The sequence below is a fragment of the Gavialis gangeticus genome, unplaced genomic scaffold (assembly GCF_001723915.1).
Source record: "Gavialis gangeticus isolate Ggan-Ray unplaced genomic scaffold, GavGan_comp1, whole genome shotgun sequence".
NCBI classification, from domain to species: Eukaryota; Metazoa; Chordata; order Crocodylia; family Gavialidae; genus Gavialis; species Gavialis gangeticus.
In genome coordinates this window covers 61,595,439-61,616,637 of record NW_017729029.1, presented here as the reverse complement: position 1 = coordinate 61,616,637, position 21,199 = coordinate 61,595,439, and the positions used below count along the sequence as shown (strand labels likewise).

Genomic DNA, 21,199 nt, shown 5'->3' with positions numbered 1-21,199 from the left:
TTTTTTTTTTTTTTTTTTTGTATAGTTATTTTGGCCACATACATATACAGCAAAAGCTCTGTTATCTGGCACCCACGGGGAATGCTGAATAACAAAACATGCCAGTTAACGGAGAGGCCCAAACAAGCATCTGCCTGTTTGGGCCACCGCTTCTCCCACCGCATCGCCGACCCTCCCACAGGCCCTGCAGGACAGGAAGGTGGGCCCCACGCACCTGGGCCACAGGGGCTCAGCAGTGCAAGCTGCTTTGCCCCAGACCGTGGGGGTTGGCAAAACTGGAAGTGCCACGGTGGGCACTTACAGTTCCGCTTTTACCTCAAGCCAGCACACCAGTTAATACAGCATGCCAGCTTGTAAGGTGCTGGTTAAGGCAGCTTTTACTGTATTCACTTTCTCTTGGGAGACTTGCTGCTCCCCATGAAAAAACATGAGTGTACAGATTTTCGGGATTTTTCTCCCAGAGCAAAAATGGCTGCTCTGGAAGAAAAATGACCTGGGAACACCCAGGAAGAGTTTCTTCTGGGACAGCAAATGTCTACCTACATTCTCTTCTGACAGAATCAACAACACAGTCTACCAGCATCTCAGGGTGCTTTGCTTTCCCCCTCCTCCACCATGCACTGTTGCCATTCCGTCTCCAGGCAGACTGAGGGAGCAGGCAGAGCACATTGTGATGTGTACACAGGCCGCCCTCCTGGCTGTGCAGAGTCATTACTGCAAGTACTTTGCTCCTCAGGGGCATAGTATTCAATGTCTCTTCAAGAGCTTCTGGTAAGTTTTTCTATCAGGAAAAAAAACTGGAAGAATTCTCTCAGATCATCTGAACATGCGTAAGGCAGCCTTATTTGTATACTCAGACTCTTAGAACCATAGGCACAGAATAAGTCTTTGGCTGCAAAGAGCCTAAGTCACTTTTGAAAACTAAAATTAAGCTGAGATCCTAAATTATTTCCTTTGACAGTTTTACCCCATCATTTTTTAAAATGGGACTCAGGTTCCCAAGTCATATAAGACATGTCTTCATTGCCTCTGTTCTGCATCCAGGATTGTCATGACAAAGCAGAGTACACATGCTCACTCTTGCTCCACTTGTTCCAGATTCCAGAAATCACACTATGTAGCCAATATAGAGCTGCCCCAAGAGCATGCCAATAAGCTTCTTTGAGACAGAGATCTTAGCATTGGACATGCACTTGGGGACCTTGTAAGCAGCTACACTGCCTCATTTTTGGGAGCTGGCCTATATGGATTGGAAGTAAGTGCTCCTGGGCAATGAATGGAGAGAAGTATAGATGGTTCCTTAGGTTCTTTTATATAATTTGACCCTGTATTTCCCTTAGCTAAGGCATCTATCATGAAACAGCCTCCATGAAGGCAGATCCCTGTGCTAGCACAGAGTCCCACTCATATCAGCAGGGAGCCTCTGCAGAGGCATAGGCATAACTGGTAACTAAGAACTGGAAGACTGCAATATTTCACTCACTGCAGGGAAACAAATGGTAAGTTTTCAAATGGCACTAACTTTCCACATCAGTTAAACAGAGATGTACTGTGTATTACAAAGTCTAATATAGCAGAAAAATCTGTAGAGAGAGAAATAAATATTTAAACACTTGGCAAGCCCCTCAAGAACTTTTTATAATACAAAAGTATTCTTTTTTTTTTTTTTAGGGAAGGCATAAACACCAAAGACCAATAATCAAGCCCTTTAATCTGCTGTCAAGATGGTAAATACATTAATGTAATAAAAGGTTTACAAAAGGGTTTATTTCTTGTAGGGAAGATTCAGTTTTGCAAAACCAAACAGTTCTTTGTGATTTACATTGAAAACTTGTTTTATTTATGCCTTGGTTTAAAAAAGAGTTACACTTTGGTTAGTCATACCTCTGTCTCTGTACTCTTTCTGGACAGAAACCAAACCTGCATTGGTTCTTTTTTCCCCTTCATGGAAACTGGACCTCTGTGTTCCAGGTGAAATTGAGGATCTGAATTTTCTGGTGTCATAAGACACCTAGAATTAAAAACAAAAATATTATACACTGAAAACAGTGATAGCTTGCATCTCAAGGCTACTATCATGTCTCCATGCAAATTCTTGAGCTTGCATTTTATTCTTTCCTATGGAAATAGTGACTCACGATACAGTCTATCACAATTCTCAAAAATCACATGACATAACGTGCTGACAGGGGCCTGACATTATCACCTATATTTTTTTTCTTAAAGTATATTGAAAAAATGTTTCCTTTGAAATTTTTTAATCATCCATAAGGATTTCTCAACATCTCACCTGTAGGTATACTCAGAGACATTGATCTTTCCCTTTTCTCCAGTGGTTTCTGTTCTGCTGGTCAGATTAACAGTGTTTCCAAAGAGACAGTAACGTGGCATCCTTTGGCCAATGACACCGGTAACCACCTCCCCAGTATGAATGCCTATTGTTATCTTTAAAAAGAAAGAGACAATATTTTGTTAGTTCTTTATCAATTTATTAATCTTGAAGATTCAGACACAGTACATGTAACAACCTTTTTATACTATACTTTTGAGATATCAGCCTCGATTGTTCAATACCCTGTACCATGTGTTATTTACACCTATGAGCAGTAATTGCAAAGTACTATCAATTCTGAACAGCTGAATTGGTCAATTCACAATTCTAATATTATAAAAGCCTCAATCTCCGTCTGTCAGTCATTCCACAATGCTTTATTCACTCTCTGATTGGCTGACGGAAGCAGCCAATGTCCTATCTGTTTTTATAACAAGTTATCTGTGAGATCGTTTTACTTCAATCTTATTTAGAACTACTTCTGTCTTTAGTAACTATGGGTATGATGTAGGGGTGTGCAAAACAGGCCTTATTCAATTCAGATTCGGCCCGAATCAGGAACAGTGATTCAATTAATTGATTCAGATCACTGCGCGATTCGATTCGGCCAAATCTGAATCTGAAGATCCAATGCTGATTCAGAGAATCAGCGATTCGGCCACACACAGAGCTTTAAATGTTTTTTTCTATATACCTCAAGGTACCAGGTACAGCCTGTGAACATTGAGATGGTAGGGTGGATGGAGTGTCCCAAAGGAGCGAGAGGGCATCTCTGGATGCTCGGCAGCAGACCTGGAAGTGGAACGAAAGTGCTCCTGGTCCACTTCCAGGTCTGCTGCCGAGCACGTTGGAGATGGGACGCTCCATCTGCCCCACAAGCCTCCTGGTACCTTGAGGTATGTAGAAAAAACATTTAAAGCTGTATCTATGTCCAAATCATTGAATCTCTCTGAATCAATTCAGAGGGTTCCAATTTGATTTGGACAGATTAAAGGGTCTCCGGATTCAATTCGGATTCAGAGATTCAGCCACCGAATTGGGCCAAATCTCCACCAAATCAAATCAGCAACCGAAGTTTTGCGCAGCCCTAGTATGATGCTGTTTATGGATTGACAGGTGTAAGTCACTGGCAGCTTTAGTAAAGTCAACGGAAACCTGGGCAAACAGTCACTTTCTATAATTGATGGCTGAATTATTCACCAATTCCTTCTTAAAGTAATCCAAATTAATCACACTAGATAATATAACTAGTTCTTATTTTGATCAAATTAAGGTATTATTAAATTAAGCAGAACACATTATGCCAAATTTTTCACTACAGTATACTGTATTACAGAAAAAACGAACATGTGATTTTCCATGATACAATAAACAATTTGAAAGTGGATTAAAAAAAAAACCCCTCTTATATTTATTTTATGGCATTTTAATCAAAGCCTGGTTCCTACACTGTAACTCGACTAGCTCAAACTGCACATTTACACAATTTGAAAATGAGCCAGCAGGAGTTCCTGTTTATGGAACATCTGGACCTTTAATTTTACTATATGGTGCAAAATATAATGATTTCCTTCAGTACTAGGAAAGGATGAAAGTGATCTGAGTTATACACACTTGAAAGCCTACCAGCATTGTTTTTCCTTTTAAGGCTCAGCTCCCACATAGATGTCTTTATAAACAAAGGTGCCTCTCACTAGTGCTATGAAGAAAGGTGTACAATGAGGCTTAGATATTATGCCTAGGTACAGACATTCAAAAAACCTGAGGCAGATGCAATCTAAATTATGTGGTTTTCTGTAAGTGATGTACTGTAGTTTATATCAACAGTGAACAAAACACATATTCAGCATTTGATTGGGGGGTGGGGGGGAGAGGGCAACAAATCTTAACTCAGGTCTTGCTATTTTTAAACCAGTCCATGTATGCCAAACTTCTGTTCCGTTATGGGTACAGATCAGTTTTGTGTGTTGAACCTCTGTCCTGCTACAGATATATAGACCAGTTTCCAATCACTTATACCAGTAAAAGTGTAATATCTGTATCTGACCTAAGAAGCTGAGCGTTACACCACCTAACTTCTAAGTGCCAGTGGAATCTACAGCCTTTCATATAGGAAAAGTTGGATACCTTGGACCAGAATTCACAGACAATCAGAAAGGCACCTCAGGAAACCAACTGGGAGTGCTGATGAAAGTTGCGTTTAAAATCCCATTTTTGCCTGGGGCTCAGATGCAGGTGTCTATGTCAGACTGGGAATCTGATACAGGCTAGATGATTTTCTGATCTGAACTGTGGGTGGCACGATGGTGCCCATGTCAGACAGGGAATCACAATTAGGAATCTTCTCTTAAAGATACGCATACAAGTCATCCCTTTCAAAAATGGAACAGGAGTGACTTTTCTTTCAAAAACAATAGCATAAGTGATACTATTTCCTCTGGCTGTGGCATTTAACTGAAGTGACTATGGCTGCAGTATTTTATGGATGAGGTAGTTTGACCACCCCAACCTGACTGAGTCTCTCATGGGACTTTGGCAGAGAAATACTTGGTCTGCGGTTTCCTGGTGGATTTTATAATGTAGACAAGCTCATCAGCCCAGCCAGATAAAAGCAGTTCAAAGCATGTGCAGAAGTAAGGCATTCAGGGAACTTTTTCTACAGAAAATGTAAGCACATAAGGACTTAGGCTTGGGTTTTGAGGATCTCTCTCTTGGATTTAAATATGTGAATTCAGCGAAAGTCCTTTTACAGTTTATACGAGTCAATTACTGAACAGCATCAGATCAGACATTCTCCAATTCTGTGCCCCAAAGTACAGTGAAACACAAAGGTAAGGCCAAAAACAAAGCTGTTCACTTATCAGGTGGTTATTTTGTCCTCAAAGTTTTTTTGCTCTCCAATTCTGTAAAAATATACTAAAAAACATGATGCAGGTAACTTCTAGTACTGCAGAAAGTTGTCATTATCCATTTCCAAAAATGACTACAAAAATACATGTTCCCCTAGAATGAAATAATTTCCCATGATGCTTAACAGATACAATTCACAATCAAATTGATTTATTCAGTCCACTGTGACACAGGATGATGCAAATCGGCATTCAGATGGGCAGGTGGGGTATGCACTAAAATCAATGGCAAACACAAATTTAAGGACCTAACATTGTTAATATCAGGAATTATAATTTGCCTTGGGAGTCGGGGAGCTACACACCCTCTCTCATATGGCCATGGCTCTTCACTGCACTTCTCAAAATGTCTGTGGCTCTTTACAGCACTGCAAAGATGTGCAAAGATCAATAATAAAAACTTGCAGAGGCTGAGTTTTGAATATTGCAGCAGCAGGTTCTTTATTCAAACAAAGACAATTACTAACCTGTATCGGCTCTCCATCTACCTGAACCTGGCCTGCTATTTCCATCATATCCAGTGCCAGGTGGCAAATAGATCGTGCATGGTGAATGCACGGCTCTGGTAGACCACTCACTGTCATATATTTGTCGCCAACAGTCTCCACCTATCAAAACAAATATTTTTAAATTATTTTATTGTCTTGTGTTTCAGAAAGCTAGCCCTGATGAGCTTCTTTCTAGATTGTCTGCCATTGCAAATATTTTCTTCCTCAACTTGCATTTATTTTATTTGCCTTGTTCCACTGTTTGCAATTAAGAAGTAGAGTATATGCTGAAAAGGACGTACACTAAAACCTTATTATGATTATGTGCACATGAAACACTTTTTCTGGGTTTTCAATAAAAATGCAGCTGTGTGTGTACAATGTTGATTCTTTTTTCTACTTTAGAACATAAAAACATCTTCTGGTTATTGCTCAGAAAAAAATGATATATCTTTCACTTGACTGGTCCAGAACCAGTACTTGCAGAATTTTTCTAACTCAGAAAATATTTGGATTGGTTCATCAAAGTGCTTCTAGACTTGATAAAGGTGGGAGGTGGTGTTAGACACTGGGTGCATCTACACATCACCATATGGCACACTACAGCAACATGGTGATCACGTGGGTCTACACGTGATCACCAGCTATATCGCTGCAGTGGTGTGCTCCTCCCGTATAGCATGCCACTGTGGCAATGTAGCTGGGAAATTTACCCATGCATGGCATGCAGGGCACAGTACCAGCCCATACTGTGCCATGCTTTAGTACTTGCAAAAGGAAGTACTAAAGGACAGAGCTGTAGCAATGTTGTCTTTCAGCAACATGTAGACGTGCCCATTATAACTGTATTCTGTCTCCAAACTTACTGATATTTTTTCATTTGGCATATACTTTGAATATTTCAATAGGATGATTACTTATCTATATGCCTTCTTACAAGAGGAGGCTATGCAGAGTCCTGGCTACAAATTCACCAGACTTCAGTGCTCACTCACAAATTCAGAAATTAAAAATCATGCTTCTTTAAATATATAACACCAAGTAATTTAACTTTTCAGTAATAACTTTTTTGATAGACGAGTGCTATATACCAGGAAAATGTAAATAAAGGTTTTCTCTCTTCAGGATTGCACACAGATGCAAAAACAGTGGGGATTTATGAATAGAGTCTGTAATGCATGGTTATGACAATGAACCCAACTTATATACCCCACTCTATAGTAAACATGTAAGTTCTCATTCTCATATCCTCATTGAGGCTGAGCAGCGTCTCACTTCACAAGCAGTGCCATTTTAAGACCTTAATTAGTCAGAGAAAGGGTATCAGAATGTGATCTATAATGGTTTTAGAGAAAGGCTGGGGAAGAACTGTCTCCTGCTGTTAAAATCCTTCACTGAGTATTCTCTGGACTGGTACAAGAAAACTCCAAATCCAATCCAGGCATGTGCTGTAAGGGCCATAAACTTAGCCCTCTGGTTTCTCCATGTTCCTTAAACAACTCTGACAATATATAGACCATCTTTAAATCAGGTGGTATATCAGTTACAGAATAGATGCTTCTTCTACCTTATCTCTCTAACTCTACAGCGGTTTAAGACAAACAACAGAAGACAGATTGTATCATGTGGACACAGTCATTTCAATGTGCAGGAATATAAATAAACCTCTGCAGTCCTATATGTTGCTAAAACAAGTCTGTGTTCTTTTCCTCCCCAAGAACAAAATCCAAATCACGTTTCCAAAAGTATCCAAAACACAAAGGATGACAGAGAAATTATGTTAATTTATGGCATTAAATCACCGCAACATAATAGCAAAGACCAAATTCCATACTAAGGTAATAAAAAAAAATCTCATGTTTACCTTATAAACAAATGGATTCCTTCGTGAATCGGTCAGAATATCAAATCTGGTATACAGATCATTTAAAAGATTAACAATTTTCATGGCTCCTTCTCCAGAGGCATGTTTACTGCAGAATGCATTAAATCCAACAATGCCACTAAACAGAATGGTCACATTGTCATACCGCTTAGCAGGCACAGGGCGCTTGTGTCTCAGCTCATTTGCCACAGATGGTGGAAGGACAGAATACAACAAGCTAGATATGTAAAAAGATGAGAGAGATATACAAAAAATAAATATATCATTAAAATATTACCTTATCTCCATGCACAATTATATCTTAGTGACTTTTAACAGCAAGTGACATAAGCAACTTATACAGAAGTACCTACTCCTTTAAGAATTGGAGCTGGTCTACCCCAGTGTGGTTAAAGCAATTACATTAAAAAGAATATACATTGGCAGCATACAGGAGTTAAGTACTATGAAATGCGTTATTAATCTTTAGATGTAATCTATTAAAGTTGTACAAGGCTACTTTTCCTTATGCTGGAAATGTTTTGGCCACTTAAGGTAAATTTATACCTATAAATTGATTCTGTTCTACTGATTTCCATGGTTCTAAACCCATTTACACAAGATGTGCATCTGGGCCTTAAGGTTTACTACATTAATTTTCAACAAACAGAATGATTCATATGATGAAAACTAAAAAGCTCATATTGTAAATCACCATGCAAATTGTCATCTAATCTCCTTAGTTTTTCATCTATCATTGTGCAGAACTCTAATTCAAACTTTAGTGACCAAAGTCTGTGGTGATAAATAATATGTGCTTGGCAAACCCACCTCCACCAAAACTATGATGGTCACACTCAGGTGAACAGCAGACAGTGGGCACATCTACACATGGCCATACGGCACCTTTGGTACTACATAGTCATTTTTAGTACTTCTTTTTGAAAGTACTAGAAGACAGCACGGTAACAGCCCATACTGCACCATGCCAGCCACACATGGTTATTTTTGGCCGTTACATCACCGTAGCAACACACTATAATGAGGGAGTACGCTGCTACAGCAACGTAGAGGTGACATCATGGTTTTTGCCAACAGACGCTATAGTGCCATATCATCTTGTGTAGACACACCCAGTATTTTGCAGATTAACATAATGAATTTTAGAGTCCCGATTGATCTCATCAGTTATAACGCTTCAAATAAATAGCACAGCCTAAAACTGAAACATGAAAACTAAGAAGGAAAACACAAGGCAAAAACATGAGATGGATGAGAATAATGGATGGATGCTCTTCCCCTAAATACATGGAATTTCCTGAAGTTTTTCATTTTAAACACATATAAATGCTCAGCATCAAGCACTGGAATTACTCGTGATGGTTTTAATCACATCCTCCATTTCCCTATACCAATGGTTAGCAACCTTTTAAGGCTGCAGACCCAATTCATTTTGGGCCACGGGTAGACTGGCACTAGGACCCAATTGCTTCTGCCATTTTTTAAAACACCTATTACTACCACTTTTTCCTGTTGCTGGCATGGGGAAAGTGCCAACCACTGCCACTTTTCCCCGTTCCCACTACCATCATTTCTCCTTGCCCCATTACAGAGAAAACACCTGTCACCAGCACAGGAAAGGCATACACCACTAGCACAGGTAAGGCACCCACTGCTGGCACGGGAAAAGTGTCTGCTGCCACTGCTTTTCCCTTTGATGGCACAAGGAAAGCAACTGCTGCTAAATCCCCTCACCACCCAGTGCTTCTGAAGCCCAGGTCCACAGGTCAAATCAAAGGGATCCATTGGCCAGGTGTATGACCCCTGTCCTAAAAAATTCTAAGCTGCTTCCTAGTCTGAAGATAATACTGGGGCCAGTCCTGCACAGGTGCACAAATATGGAAAGACCCTGCAGGGACTGCCTCCTCAATTATGCATCTTGGATTCTGCCATCTCTGAAGACAGAAAATAATAGTGATGATGCCAAAGAATCATAGAAAATTAAGGTTGGAAGGGACCTCAGGAGGTCATTTAGTCCAACCCCTGCTCAAAGCAGGTTCATCCCCAACTATATGTCAATGATAGCAAACCCAGAAGAATGTGTCTACTTGTAAGAGCAAATCTACTTGCCTGAGGACAAGGCTATATGACTGGGTCTGTTTAACTTCATTCATATTTTTTTGAAAGCTGTGGTTGGAACTCATTTGCTGTCTATGATACTGACATCAATGGAATTTAAAAATCAGGCAAGCTTGGACTAACCACGTAAGAAAAAATAGACAAATTGGATCCATAGTCCTTAGTAAAGAATATATGCTCTGCTAGGTTTTATAAGCTTATAAACAAAAGTTAAAAACAACTGAAAAGTCCTGTTTGAGTATAATAAAGCCTTTGCTTGACATAACCACAGATTTTCTTTCTTTAATCATCCAAGCACAGAAGCTAAAGTTTTCAGACAGCTCTGCTGAGACAGATCCTAACCTTGCAGCAGCTTTGTGCAGATTACCACCTTCTTTTCTATGAAATCCCATTAATTATTCTGAGACTGTCAGAATTGGGGGTTACCAATGCAGATCAGTACACAAAACATGAAACTGTTACTGATGGTCAAAGTAAATTTTAAAAGCCAAATAAAACTTGCTAAACAGAAAAAAAATATATATTAAGGCTTCCTATGACTCCGAGTTCCTTAACCTATCATTTTTCCCCTAGTCATATTTAGAAAAAATGTCACTCCTCCACAGGCTAAGCAATATGATAAACTATACTATGATATTTAGGATATGCCAAAGTTCCTTTAATACAATAAAACCCATTAAAAACTTTACTACTACACAGTTGGTATGATTTTTTCCAGTAGGACAGTTTGCTATTAATCACATGCTGCTTATCACACAACCAGTTACTTATAATCAAATATAAGATGGCCCTGAATATAAGATGCCCCTCTAAAAATTAGATTCTATATATGGAAAACTCATAAATTTGTTATAATGCTGTATGTATCTAATTTTTGAAGGTTTCCCTTGAATTGGTCCCCCTTCCCACTGCTACAAAAGGGAAAATAAATCTGGTGGGTCAGGTTGCCCCCTTTGTCCCCCAAATTCATTCCTTACAGTCAGACCCTGAGCACACAGAAGTCAGAAGCATATTTGAAAACAGTAACCTTGAAATAAAACATGGCTGTAGCAAGTTCCATATACGACCCGTATATTTAGTTCATCCAGGATTAATACATTACCTTTTTTTGAAACTGCTGCAAGTTTTAGCACAGGTACTCTATAAACACTTTAAGCAGCACTTTGGCACCTACTTATATGTAGTACAAACTATGCATTAGTTCAAAGCAAAAGGCTTGCGAATTATCAACGATTAGGTTCATCCTGGGCTCTACCTACCAGAGTCAATAGCATGTCAAGCCATGGTGACCCCACAGTTCAGCACTGCTCAGGTATAGATGTGCTCCAGATACCCCCCACAAAGGATTCATGTGCTAATTAGCTCCCACTCATAACTGGAACCAGGTGTTCTTGTCATGAATCCTGGGATCCTCCAAAAACATATATGCATATGACATGCAGAGCAACATGGTCCAGCTCCACCTCATGGAGGGCAAAACCATACTAATCATATGCGACAGGGTTTCAGAAGGATTCTGGGTGAACTGTTTGGGGCCCCATTTTGTGATGTTTGCCAGACATTTAAGGCTGGTGAAGAAACAAGGATCATTGGAAATGGGAAAGAAAGGAAGAGGAAGTTGAAACGTATGCAATGTAGCAGCTCAACATGATGTGAAAAAGTAAGCGCTGAGGAGGACTGGTACTAAGAGGCCACCAGCATATATCTTATTCAGATGGGCTGAACAAAACTATCCTTGTGGTAGGTTCCTATCAGCATGTTTGCCTAAAATGGCCATGTGTTTTATAGTTATGCTTAGTTTTGGCTGTGTTTAAATCAGCTTCATAGTTGGTTTCTTTTACTGAGGACATGCTACTTTTGGCAGCAGTTTAATGATATAAGCTTTCCTTGTATACAAATGAAAGAGAAGGGGCTTTTTTACTTGTGCCAGTTCAGGGGGGGTATCTCATCTTGTATCCAAGTAAATATGGTTATGTATCTGTTACTAGCTCTTGTTCTCAGACTTCTTCAGAGACCTTTATGTAATACTAAAATTAGCTTACACACACTATTATATACTAGATCACCTCTCACAAGGCCCATAGTATCTAGATTAATAGCATTCTCTAAGACGACTTCCTTCTATATATCATCTTTGTTAGGGGTTGCATGTAGGAGAGGGTGTTGTCTGACAATCTTCAGTGAAGAAAATCAGATTTCTTGTAGTCTGATTATGCTTCCTGTCATATTTAAATGCAAGTTTTTCATAATTAAATACTATTCACGGTAGAGAAAGACTTCCTTAATAGTTTATTTTCCTCTATATAATTTCAAATGGTCTGTTCCCCAAGAATCATCTTCTTTATCAACAGGGCACACACTAAATTATAGCACAATTTCTGCAGCATCGGCACTTTGTCAGTGGCTCAAACTAGCACAGCTTCAGCAAGATGTTTTCCTGGAACATTATTTCTTCCAGCCATTTTTAAAGCAAAGAGGACTGTTGGTTCACTTTAGTTCCTAAATGTGTTCAGCAAAGAAGAGAAGCCCTCCATTAATTTGTGTTTAAACATATGCATTGCAGATGAGATTTGAAAATTATTAGAATATACAAAACTGTAAAGGGCAGCAAAATTGTCCTTTTTTGGCTCCACGCATCCTAGCCTTGAGGCCCTGCCTCTCTCTTCATCTATTACTTCTAGATCTATTTTATAGTAAATTGAGTATAAGTAATTAGCCAAATTTATTCCACTTTAATGCTGGGAGTTAATTCTTACGTGTCTGTCTTTTTCTTCTCATCTTCCAGTGCTCTTAAGGTGTGCTGAAGTCTATCTGTAAGGATCTCCAGTTCCTGAGTCAGCTTATATTCCTCTCTGAACTGTTCTCCCAAAAGGACTAGATCACGGGTAGCATCATGTAATGGAATATCACTCAGATATAAACCTCTTCTGGTTAAGTCATCTAAGTTCATCACACTATAATGTGGAGAAAGATAGTACAATTTATATAAGATAGTACAGTATATGTAGCATATATAGTATATGTAATACTTACTAAACTTGTTTAAGCAATATTTAAACTATGAGGCACAGTTTGGGGTCTCACTAGCAAAATGATCAAGTAATACATACAATACATTTTGGGGTGCCCTTTACAACATAATGCATTTACTTGAATCCAAGATGAGTTTCTCCCCCCCGGCCCAGGGGATGAAGGCAATTGCAGTAACAGGTGGGAGTCAGAAAGGGCAGTTACCACGGAGGCAAGCAGCTGGGGTGGCAGGCACCAGGGGAGGCAAATGGCAAGGGATCATATGGCAGGCAGGGAGGGCAAGGGGCAGGCTGCCTGCCTCGTATCCCCCCAACCACTGCTTTACCCCCACAGCAATGGATAATTTTCCATATATAGATTATAATTATTGAGGGGTCATCTTAAATTGAAAGTCATCTTGGATTCAGGTAAATATGGTATATCTTGCATCAACTGTCTGAATACATATCTTTTTAAAAATTCATGGAATAATAATCAAATAGCAGCATTGCTGAAACCTGCTGTACAGCTGGTGTTACTTGTCTCCAGACCCTGTGTCTCTTCAATTAGAATGTAAAAATATTAGAGGTGACAGCTGTGAGCCCTATTCCTTTACCTCAAATTAAGATCTATGCTTTTTGGATCAAAAGATCAGAGAAAAGTAAGGCTGGAAGGGGCCTCCTGTCTAACCTAACTCAAGGCAAAATCTTCCCCTACTAAACCACCGTTGTCAAATGTCTATCTAAACTGCTCTTAAAAATTTCTTCCTAATCTACATCATGAACTTCCTCTGCTGCAGTCTGAGGCCATTCCTCCTAGAACAGTCTTCTACACACATAGAGAAAACTCTATCTTCAGCCTCTTTACTAATCACCCTTAAGGTATCTGAAGACAGTTATGACATCCCCTTCAAGGCTTTTCTTTTGTGCAATAAACAATCCTAGTTATTTCAGCCTCTCTCATACGTCTGTTTCCCAGGTCTCCAACAATTTTTGTCACTGTCTGCTGGACTCCTTCTAATCTGTCTGCATCTTTCTTGAAGCATGAGGCCCAAAACTGAAAATGATACTCCAGGTGAGGCTTCACCAGTGCTGAAGGAAGAGGGAAAAAATCACTTCCCTTGATTTTGCGAATGATGCTCCCATTAATACAATCCAGTATATATGCCTTTATCAAGAACACAATGTTGGCTCATATTCAGCAGTCCATGTAATCCCCAGGTTCATCTCTGCAGTACTGCAGCTTAGCCAATCATTCCCCAAACTGTATTTATGCACGCAATTACTCCATCCCAAGTACAAGACTTTGCACTTGCCCTTGTTGTATTTCATATGATTAATTTTGAACCTATTCATCAGTTTATCCATGCCATTGTGGATCCTACCCTTATTGTCTGGGCTATGGGCAGCCTCACGTCAGTCTTGTGATGATCACTACCTGGCTTATGTGAGAATATATTTTCCAGAACTATTTTTCTTGTTGATACTGAAGAATCAGTGTGTCTTGTCCAAGCACATGGAATCAGCTGAAAACCTGTTTTACAGTTCTTTTTAGTGTTACCATATCAAATGACATGACTTAAGTTGTGAACTTCTTAAAAAATGATGGGACAATTCCAATGATTTTTATAATTAATTATTTAACTAATTGGTCATGTTTACCCTCTAAATGCAAAATCCCTTATCCCAGTTCAAGTCCATCAAGATCAGTGGAACTGCACCACTATAGCAGAGATCAGCATTTGGTCCAGTAAGCTTCCCTAGTCATACTTTCAAAGGCAACTTGCCAGTGGTTAAGCACGGTCAGAAAGAAACCAGTATTACAGACCTCTTACTGCTTAAAGTACCTTGGAGAACAAAGAAAAAGAATACTATCCGCTTCAGGTAAGTAGATCATTTGACCTTTGAGACGTAAACAGCTGATTTCTCTGCCGGTTAGTTCATCTTCACACTCCAACTTCTCTACATCCAGCAACCCTTCCTTGTAATGAAAAAGGCATAGTAATTACATAACAACATTGATATCGGTGTTACTCTACTAGAAACAGGAGCACACACACACATGCATGCACTCCTCCCCCTCACCACCCCCCCTTCAGTAGGGGATTGCTGCTTATAGAATGAATTACAATCAGAACTATATGAACTGGTCATACAAACATGTCAAAATACCTTATGTTTAGCTCTCCTATGGTAGCCTCTGTTCCTTTGGTATCCTTCTTTACTTACATGACTACTGCTTTCCATTTTCTTCTAATTTCTTCACAAAGACTTGGCATGTACACTGCTCTTTCCTTTTTTTCCCCCCACCATGCATGTTGTTAGCAGTATGATGCTGATGCTTTGAGTTTGTGGGCGCACATTTTGTTGGCTCTGGCCTCCTCCTCACTTGTGAGTTGTTACCTCTTGCATACAGAATCTCCTTACTCCCTCTTTACCCAGATGCAATGTCCAGTAAATTAATCAGGCTACCTTATATAACTGCTGATATTTCACATGCTGCATCTGGTTTACACAGAACAAGCATTACTGCTATACTACCCTGTCTACAGAGTAGGAAGTAGGACCAAGCTGTGGTTGAGGAGGACACATCTAATGGCAAAAGCAGCAGCATATCACATCTGGTTTGCAAATTACTATGCAGCAATTCTTTGTCCTTTCACTAATACTCTTGAAGGAAGGCTGTCGCTGAGCAAGATCTTAGCACAGGAAATCATTGTATAAGTAAGGCACCTCCCCGTGCCTGCAATGTTCCACTGTTATGAGTATGTATATATTCATGAATTCATTTTCTTAATCCAAGATTCAAAATGAACTTGGGGCTTACTATTGTGTAAAGGATTTTTCCTGCATTTTCCCATAGGGCCCCAAGGTTTTCAGGCCCTTAGAAGTATGCTCTACAGAGATAATGCTATAAAAGCCAAACAAAAATGAATTGGTTACCTTGGTTCTCAGTACAAAGACAGTGTTGATATGCGAGAGGATTCCATGGAAGCTAATATCAATGTGAGGCCGAACCAAGGAGAAAACTGACAACAGATTGCAATTTCCAGGTTGAAGCTAGGACATAAACAAGACACAGATTTTTCTACAACCAGAAGGTATTCATACAGTGATTATATCTCTTCCCCGTTTATATACAATACAAAATGGAAGAGATTTATAGGAATTTATCTGGAGACTATGTGGGCACATGCCTCATGTAAAGTATCTAACTCATTTAACGTTTTCATATCATGAATGCAGTGCCCGTACAGAATTCTACCCCAGTTAAGTGACTTGCAAAAACAGCACTGCAGGTGCATATTTGCTGGCCCTCAAAATTACTTTACAAATATAAAGACTTTTTTTCTAATCATCATCTCTGCAAGCTCACCATGGAATCATAACATCAGGTTGCGCTCTTTCATGCCTCTTCTCCAGCAACAAACATTTTGTGGGCTAAACCCCATTATTCCTTAGCTACACCTGTTCAATGAAAGCCACTGGGAAAAATCTGTAAAACCTCTGATCTGTTCTCAAATCCTTCTGAAAGTCCCAGTTTTAAGATATCACCAAAGCGCAATGATTATTCTGTAACATCACCAAAGTATGCTCATGTATTCTTAGCCAACATAATATCATTAATACTATTCTTATTCTCCCTCTCCTTTCCCATATATAATTAACCACATTTATTAGTTGCATCTGGTCTAATGTTTCATATTGCTTTATGTATATATACACAATACATAGTACAATAGGGCCCTAATCCTAACTGCAGCTTGTGGGTACTACTGTAACATAAAAAACAGCAGGAAAGAACGATTGTGTTGAGTCTAGTATATAGACATGCACTGAACTTGAGAGTCTGGTTCTCTAATCAGAATGTAGTAAGAATCAGTGCTGATTTACAAGTCAAAGGAATATTCAGTTGGCAGCTATGTTGGCTTTGTAGGCCTTAAATTATGGAAATAATTCTTCTTTTGAAAATAATAACCCCTGAATATGTAGAGAGAACAATGTGTCAGGGAACAAGGTGTAATTTGTATACCGTTTCAGAGTAGAACAGCACTGTTAGATGAAGATTAAACACTCTGAAGGACAAAAACAAACCCAGGTGTTATTTAAAATGTCTTCAGAATTAGTCTGCAGAATCTATTATCATCCTGTAATATATAAGCATATATGAAACTAAACCAGCATTTGTATTGTTTAAAAAATATAATATTCATTTTTAAAACTGCTCATTAAAGATAATGGCCTGACCTGAGGAAGGACTCTGTATATAGCATTGCCACACTGTGTGACCACCAGATCTCTGTCAAATATTATGTGGAAAGGAAAAGCCTTGCAGAAAGTATATGGACTGATACGAGATTCCTGGGTACCATTCTCTTCAAATCTGTCAAGGTCTTCATAAAAATCCTCTTCCTTAGATTCTTTCTCTTCAATCAAAAACTGAATGTGGTCACATTCTTCACTTCTCTGCTGAATTACCTGGACAAAAAAGAAGAAACATTGCAGGCGGCAAGTCTCTGTCCCATGTTTATAAAAGGAATCTTATTTCAAGGACAAAACACACATTTAGACATTATATAGATAAATAAACATCAAAGGACGACTTCTGCTCTTCCAAAAACAAGGTAGTCTAGTTGCATCTCTAGTTATAAAAAAAACTTCTGTAATTTAAGGGGAATGATCATTTCTTTGTTTAAGCATCTGCTTTTGGTATTAAATAAATAATTAAAACTAAATTGATTAAATTGGATAATTACATTATTTAAATAAATTATATTTAATGGACATCTCTATACTAACTCCAGGTCTTCTAAGTAAGGGATTCAGTCTTAGGTAAGATTGGTTTCTGTTGGCACAGGATCTGTTGTGATGGAAACCCACTCTAGAAGTCTTTGTGTTGCCCAAGTCACCTGCATCTGTACCTACATATGGAACCTATACTTGGTCAATGGAGCTAAAAAAAATAAGCAATGCTGACTGCAGAGACGGCATGGTATGGACAGGCTGTTCTGCCCATTTCTGGACTCATCTCTGCAAGCTCACCATGGAATCAACTGCAGTACAAAGCTGCCCTACTCTCATGAACTTCCACGGGTAAGCAGTCATTTGTCCTCTCTGTGAGCAAAAGACTGCTTCCTCATTGGAGTAGCTTCTACTTATTCTAGAAGCAATTTGCACCACCCTATACCCATGAACCTGAATCAAGCCGAAAATGCATGTGAAACAAGAAACATTTTCTGTATGGCCTAGGAACAAAGAAGTGATCCCAAAGAAGCCCACACTTGTAGAAATAAACTGAAGATGAGTGAGTGGTTTTTCCCATTCTCTGCAGCTTTAGTATAAATAGATGGTAGCATTTTAAATAAACCAGAAGTTTTCTTCTTGACAAAAAATTATTCCACTCATGTTAGTGCGTCTACTTTCACACAGCTGGGTTGATAAGCTGATTATTAGGAGTGGTCCTTACTAATATCACAAGCTTTATGGATACGGACTTACCTAAATTGCAGCGAGATTAAAGTATTTCATGGGCCACTTGTGGCAGGCAGAGCTGATTTCACAGTGTTCCCCCACTCACCGCTGATTGAACAAGAAGCCAATCACTCATCTTCAGACTGCAGTGTTGCTACAGCATTGTATTGCGTTTCTTAAAAGATGGCGCCAAAACCTTTTTGCTTTCCTAAGACTGGTGCCTACATCACTAGCTCAGCCTCTCAGTAATTCTCTCTCAAACCACATGATCTATGGCTGCAGGGATTGCCATGCTTGCTTTGTATTCTGGTAAGCTTTTATTTAGGGGGGGAGGGGAGGGCTGGGTCCATGCAAAAATCGCAGGAAACACCATTTTTTGTGATCACTCCTGTTTTTCATGGTTTCTGTGAAAATTGAGAAACTAGAATTTAAGTAGGTCCCTAATTATGGATCATAGGAAAAGAAAATGAACAAAGTCTTCTACCTAGTGTAGTAGGGAGGGCTGTATGGAAATGACAGGTCTGAATCTGTAATCCTTATTCAGAAAGGCAGTAATGGCTGCATTATTTGGCCCTATAATTACAACTAATAACATAAAAAAGTTTTTGCCAAATCATATTTGCTAGTGTTTCATATTAAAAACATAATTTTACATGTTATATTAACTAACTTGCAGTGTAATTTCTTGAGCTCAGGATACCAGTTCAACAATGTTGCTCAAAATTCATTAGAATAATGAAATGAATAGGGATAATTTTGTTTCCATGAAGAGTAATATATCATGATAAAATTAAAGCAGATGCCTAACAGAATATCATAATTTATGTAGTGAGGCCAAATTCACCTCCTTTCCAAACCTAATTAAATGTAATAGATGGAATAATTCTATTTGTGCAGTACTGTTTAGCAGCAATTTATTGTAACATATCAGTACTGGTTCTGTTCTCAATTAAGGCCTGATCTAAAGCTCAGTAAAATCAATGAGATGCTTTCTATAGATGTCAGAGAATTTTATATCAGGCCTTCACATAGTGAGCAAATCTGCAGGCTTCAACAAGGTATAAAGTAGGCCTGATACAGCAAAATCCCTATTCAAGTGTTTAATAAATCCTGTTGATGATATAAAGCATGGATTCAAGGATGACTTAAATGTTTTTTGTTTTGGTTTGTTTTTTTAATCCCAGACCAAAATGTTAAAAATCACCAGACAGGATCAAAAGAAGGGGAACAAAGGCCTATATGAGCCCTAAAATGGCAAATATCTTAGGCTTAATCTACTTCTGACAGTTTCAAAATGAAAACATAAGTACTCATGACTTCAAACACTGAAATGTAATCACTAATATTTGCAGCATATTACAGGGTCTTTCCCTTTCTATGCCTGGTTGTAACCGCTGTTTCTTAATATCAGTTACATACACACAGACAGAGGCATTACCAAAAATCCTTTCCATCTTTGCAAGGTAAAATCATGTTGTGCTTTTACAGCACCAAGAGGTTTAACTATCCAAACGACTTTGTAGGCATCAAAGAATTAGGACCTAAAATATAATAATGATACTAGTGTTTACAAATATTTCTGTGTTATACAGAAGAAAGCTGCATGGCACAGCAACAAAGAGAAGTTCTAGCTGAGCACAGAGCAGAAGCCAGGACTTGTGACTCGCAATCACGTGTTAAACAACAGGAACAGCTCTTCCACTTGCACATCTTTTGTCCTGCTCCTCATTTCTATTGGGCTGAGGCTGTTTTTATTTGCAGCAGCCAAGTGGGGCTACATTAAGCACAAAAATACAGCTGAGACACAAACAGCAGAATCCCATTTTGCTTTATGTGCCCAAATGGCAATTACCTAGCCACGCAACTGCCATTTTTGGTCCTTATGCAGAGTTTGCAATCTTCCTGCGTGCACAGCATGGTGCACATCCACATAGCTACTGACCACACACAGTAGGCTACACCCTGGTCACGCAAATACATAACTCCATATACATCTGACCTAGGCAATGGTAAGACAAACTATGCTGGCAAAATACCATGACCTAGCAGATGGAGGAGGAGGTCTTTCCTATGTCTGAACCCAGTATTCCCTAACTTCATAAATGAATGCATGAAAGCAAAGGATGTTACTTAAACAAATCCTTCATATGTTATTTTCAAAACTCCTGTCAGACAAGGCAAGGAATGAACGATACTAAAAATAAATAGATTAATCTGAAAATGTCTAGCAAGGCTTGAGATTTGATCCTACAAAGATACATTAAGCTTCCTCAATTGGTAAGGCCAGCCACCTATTGTGTATGAGTGCTGGCAAGTTTCCCTACCTTTACAGAATACAAAATGTGTCACAATCGCATAAGGCTGCCATCAGAATGCATAATCCTGGCTTTGAAGTGAGCTCTCAAACAAACAGCACCGTGAAGGGCAATTGGGACGACAGAAAAAGTGACACATAAACAAACATTCTTGTACTCAATAAGAGAACAATGCCACTAAACGTGTGGAAAACAGAGAAGTGGTTAGCCTGAAATCAGGCAGAAAGTTAGATGGGGGCCACCTTAGAGACTAACTAGTTCAAAGAGGCATGATCTTTTTTTAGGTGACAGACTATTTTATCACCTACAAAAACCCCCCCAAAAACCTCATGTCTCTCTGAACCAGTCTCTAAGGGTACCTATGCACAAGTGCAGAGGCTCCTCTGATGTGGTATAATTACAGCACATCAAAGCAGACTCCATTAATTGAGTCTGTTGGAGCATGACAATTACCACAATCCAGCCAGCCTCCATGTCTCGCATATCAGCATCCCCATAAACAAGCTTTAGTTTAAGTGCCCTCGCAGCCATTTTGAAGTGCAGGGACGTGAAACATGAGTTGCTGTGGAGCTTTAACTAAAGTGGCTCTTGGAGCCGCTCTAATTAAAGCACTCCCCCCCCCCCCCGGGAAATGTATAAAAAACACCCTAAGGGGCCACCCCCGCCCCCCCC

General features: G+C 39.2%; 1 protein-coding gene across 2 annotated transcripts in view; it reads right to left on the bottom strand.

Annotated features, from left to right (window-relative positions):
* GUCY1B3 (guanylate cyclase 1 soluble subunit beta) overlaps nucleotides 1–21,199 on the bottom strand; it is a 90,031-nt gene that overhangs the window by 4,318 nt on the left and 64,514 nt on the right. The window contains exons 6-14 of one of the 2 annotated variants that reach the window (XM_019521687.1): nucleotides 16,989–17,219; nucleotides 15,684–15,800; nucleotides 14,588–14,721; nucleotides 12,489–12,686; nucleotides 7,594–7,831; nucleotides 5,709–5,849; nucleotides 2,291–2,445; nucleotides 1,885–2,011; nucleotides 490–781 (exon numbers count right to left, since the gene is read on the bottom strand). In XM_019521687.1, the coding sequence (XP_019377232.1) occupies nucleotides 536–781; nucleotides 1,885–2,011; nucleotides 2,291–2,445; nucleotides 5,709–5,849; nucleotides 7,594–7,831; nucleotides 12,489–12,686; nucleotides 14,588–14,721; nucleotides 15,684–15,800; nucleotides 16,989–17,219 (1,587 nt within the window). In that variant the 3' untranslated portion in view covers nucleotides 490–535. Of the gene's footprint in view, nucleotides 1–489; nucleotides 782–1,884; nucleotides 2,012–2,290; nucleotides 2,446–5,708; nucleotides 5,850–7,593; nucleotides 7,832–12,488; nucleotides 12,687–14,587; nucleotides 14,722–15,683; nucleotides 15,801–16,988; nucleotides 17,220–21,199 lie in introns of those variants that run through there. The other variant, XM_019521688.1, reaches the window with a different exon arrangement.